General features: G+C 39.2%; 1 protein-coding gene across 1 annotated transcript; it reads right to left on the reverse strand.

The window, feature by feature from the left end:
• Nucleotides 1–240: 240 nt before the first annotated feature.
• On the reverse strand, nucleotides 241–2,384 carry LOC310636564 (uncharacterized protein). Its single transcript, XM_083356509.1, has 2 exons — nucleotides 756–2,384; nucleotides 241–719 (listed from the first exon to the last, which is right to left on the reverse strand). Exon 1 carries the CDS (start codon nucleotides 1,945–1,947, stop codon nucleotides 895–897), a length of 1,053 nt encoding a protein of 350 aa, XP_083212635.1. The 5' UTR covers nucleotides 1,948–2,384; the 3' UTR covers nucleotides 241–719; nucleotides 756–894.
• Nucleotides 2,385–3,881: the final 1,497 nt, after the last annotated feature.

The raw sequence follows: 3,881 nt of genomic DNA on the forward strand, positions 1-3,881 counted from the left end.
GCTCCGGATGGCGCCTGATCTTCGCTCCTTTCGCCGCGATCTGAAGACGTTTTTATTTGCACAAGCCGGCCTGGCCTGATGGGGGATTGGTGGGGTTTTTATTTTTTTTATTGAAAAGTTTTAAAATACAATTTTCCTTTAAAAACCCCCCTTCCCCCTCCCTCCTCCCCCCTCCCTCCTCCCCCCCCCCTACCTCCCCCCCTCCCCCCCCTACTTCCCAGAGCTGAATACAAGGTATATATATATATATATAAAAAAAACAGACCTAAACAACCATATACTAACAACTATAAATTCTAAAATCCATCACTCTCTAGCTTATATAGGATAAAACAAACCTTAACAATATTAAGTATATATAAAAAAAAAAATCTAGAATGAGAAAAGGACACTCTCTAGCTTATATAGAATATAAACTTATATAGAATGGAACAAACCTTAATAGTATTAAATATATATTAAAGACAAAAAAAAGAAAAGAGAAAGAAAAAAAAAAACCCCTTCTCAACCCTATACTTATCCTAAATAAACTCCATCCATTTTATCCATTCCATGATATAACATTCTTACAAATAATTTTTGAAATCAACCAAGAATCCCAAATCAAAAAACTTTAAAGTCAACTCTTCTGTATTCGGCCGTTCCTCTTCCAGTACCACATCTATAGTTATTCCAAACACAAAAATAAGGAAAAAAAAGATTGCAAACAAAACTTAAACCTCCATTTAAAAAATCTTTTGTATATTCCCCCAAACTTTAATCCAAAAAAGCTCACCCTTTCCACAGAACCACCAAATATAAAAATATATTGCGTCTACACCCAAATCTTTTCCCACCCCCCTACTTGACTACTTGACTATATCGTAAAAGTTCCATAGTCTTCTGCAAATCCTGCTATTTTCTCTTCTTAGATCGTTTTGCAGCAGCACGCGTCACCCTCTGTTTTATAGATTCATCCGATGAGGTTGTCTCTTGATCTCCTCCAACACCGTTGTCTTCTATCTGACCATCTTCGGCCTCTTGATGCACTCCTTCTCCAGATCCCTTTCCAGCTTCCAAAAGTGTTAATGGCGTTGCATTTAAAACATTATTGTAAAAATCATGCGCTTGCATCACAGTAACCAAACGGTACTTTTTACCTTCGTGCGTCACCATCAACCCCACTGGGATCTCCCATCTGAACCTTATATCTTGCTGCTTGAGCTCTTGCACAAGAAATGTAAAATCCTTCCTTCTCCTTAAGATCTTTGGAGGAATTTCTTTTAAGACCAAAACTTCTTGATTAGCAATCACAACTTTAGTATCATAAGCAGCTTGTATAACTTCATCTCTAGTTTCTCTTTTTGCAAAATATACCACCACATCTCTAGGCAACTTTCTCTGTCTGGCAATCCATGAATTCACACGAAACACTTTGTCCATGCCTCCTTTTATTTCAGATGCTGGCTGTTTCAACACTATCTCAAAAGCCTCAGAAACCAGCTGCTTTAGATCTTCCTTAGTATTCTCCTTTAAGCCTCTAATTCTAATAGCAAACTGCATCTGGAAATATTGAGCAAGACTCAGTTCCTCTTCCATTTTATTTTCATTCTCCAGTATTTTTGCTTCTAATATAGCATTCTTTTGAGTCAAGTCTTCTAGCTTTTCCTCCAATTCTTCCACACACCGAGCCACTTTAAACACTGAAGTCAAGATGTCTACCCTCATCGCTTTGAGCTTCTGTTCCATCCTCTCCTCCATTCTCTCCTCCAATTTCTCCAATTTCTCCTCCATCTGTGCAAATCTAACATTAATTGATTCCAAAATTACCTGGGTATGCTTTTCAAGAGCATCTTGTAAGTCCTTTGATGTCAGTACATCAGGAGGATGCAGCGCCTGCAATAATGATTGTTGCACGGGAGAAGTTCCAGCACTCCGAAGAGTTTTAGGGGGTGGTTTAGCCGCCATCTTTTACCAAATATGACGCACTTTCACTTCAGATTTATAATCCAAAAAAGTCCATCAAGCTGGAGAGTAAAACATAGTAATCCTCTTTACCATTTCCTCTTGTATCGCTCTGCCTGCTCCTTTAAACCATAGTCATTCCTTCAGGCAGGGGTGGTCGCAGACGGCTGGCTCTGCTCCAAGAAGTCAGGAGCAGAGGCGACGGCCAGCTGGGAGCAGCCCAGGCTACGGGGGAGTTCAATCCTTCAGCCGCCCAAGCCATAAGCTCAGGCGGCCCTGGAGAACTCTACCCCTACCTGGGGGCTCGCCCCCTCCTCTTCTCCCGAGGAGGGGGCTTCAGATTCGCCCGAACAGCTGATCGGCGCTGTTTCGGGCGAAAAAACAACAGCTGAGCCGCGGGCAGCCAGGGAAGGCTCCCTCCGTCGCCGCGGAGCCACCGGAAGTCCGAATCATGGGGGGGTTTTTTATTTTTGTATTTTTATTGCTGTATTTTTGGGGTTTTTATAAATGTAGTGTATTAATTGTTTTAATGGGCAACTATTTAATCTTCTTTTAATATTTGTAACTTTGTATTTTATTCTTGCCCTGTGAACCGCCCTGAGTCCTTCGGGAGAAGGGCGGTATAGAAATATTAATAAACTAAACTAAACTAATATTGTGGCCCTCTATATCAGTGTTTCTCAATCTTAGCAAAGTTAAGCTGTGTGGATGTTTAATTCACTGATTCTCCAGCCAATATGATGTAGATAATGTAAAGACAAGTAACTGACGGTAGAGAAATTTAAAACTTGATTGTAACACTCCTAATTGCTTGTACTCTTTTCTCTTGTTCTCCACAGCAGTTATTGTTCTTTCAGTAACAACATGAGGAGGGATAAGATTTTATGGGCTTCCTGCAACGACATCTCCTCAGGTAGCCCAGAGAAACTGAAAAGGGAAACAGATCAATGGGTCTTCTCCAGCAGCAGAATCTCCATTGGTAGTTCTGAGAATGTGGCAGGGAAGGATTTCAAATGAAACTTCCTGGATGAAATCCATGGTGGTTAAGTTCTAGACTTGCTTCTGTCTTTCCATTTCTGTGGGCAGATTCACTGTGTCTCCCAGTTGTGCTTCTATTCTATGGATCTGGATCTGTAATTTTCACTCATCATTCTGGCATGAAATTGGTCTGAATGAGACAGTACACCTGGATAGGCTCTAGATACTTTTTAGCCCCTTATATTTCCATAAGGAGTTTTCAAAACTGTAATGATAATGCCATGCTTTTGCCTGGCAAGGAATGGATATCAGTCAACTGTTCACTAAGAATGGTCAATTATCCAAGCTATCTAATTACCTATCCCCCGTTTTGCATCACGTATCTATTTCTTTGTCACTGGTTACATCAAAGAGTTATTACTTTCAATCTCTTTTCATAACTTTTTTTATTAAAGAGTTTTACAAAAAAAGATTTTACAATACATATCCCCAAAACCCACCCACCCCAAATCACCCCCCTCCCCCCACTTCCCAGAGCTAAATACAGGGTTATAGATATAATAATCATATTCTAACTAAAAATTATCCATAATATAAAATTAACCAAATTCATAATGTGCTTTAACTCCCCTTTAACATAGATACATACAAAGTACTAACATTAAAATTAATAACAATATCCCTCTAAAATCTACTCATAAGCTAAATGGAACTTTTTAGTCCCATATTTATTCTGAATATAATCTATCCATCTCCTCCAAACTGAAATATATCTTTCTTGTGAATGATCCTTCAAATAAGCAGAAATCTTAGACATTTCTGCAAGATTCGATACTTTAAACACCCTTTCTTCTATAGTAGGCAAACTATCCTTCTTCCAGTATTGTCCCACCAGTAACCGTGTTGCTGTTATCAAATTCAACATCAAATATCTCTTTTCATAACTTTTGAGAAGAAGA

Source organism: Vipera ursinii (genome assembly GCF_947247035.1).
Source record: "Vipera ursinii genome assembly, chromosome: 2".
In the NCBI taxonomy this organism is placed as follows: Eukaryota; Metazoa; Chordata; class Lepidosauria; order Squamata; family Viperidae; genus Vipera; species Vipera ursinii.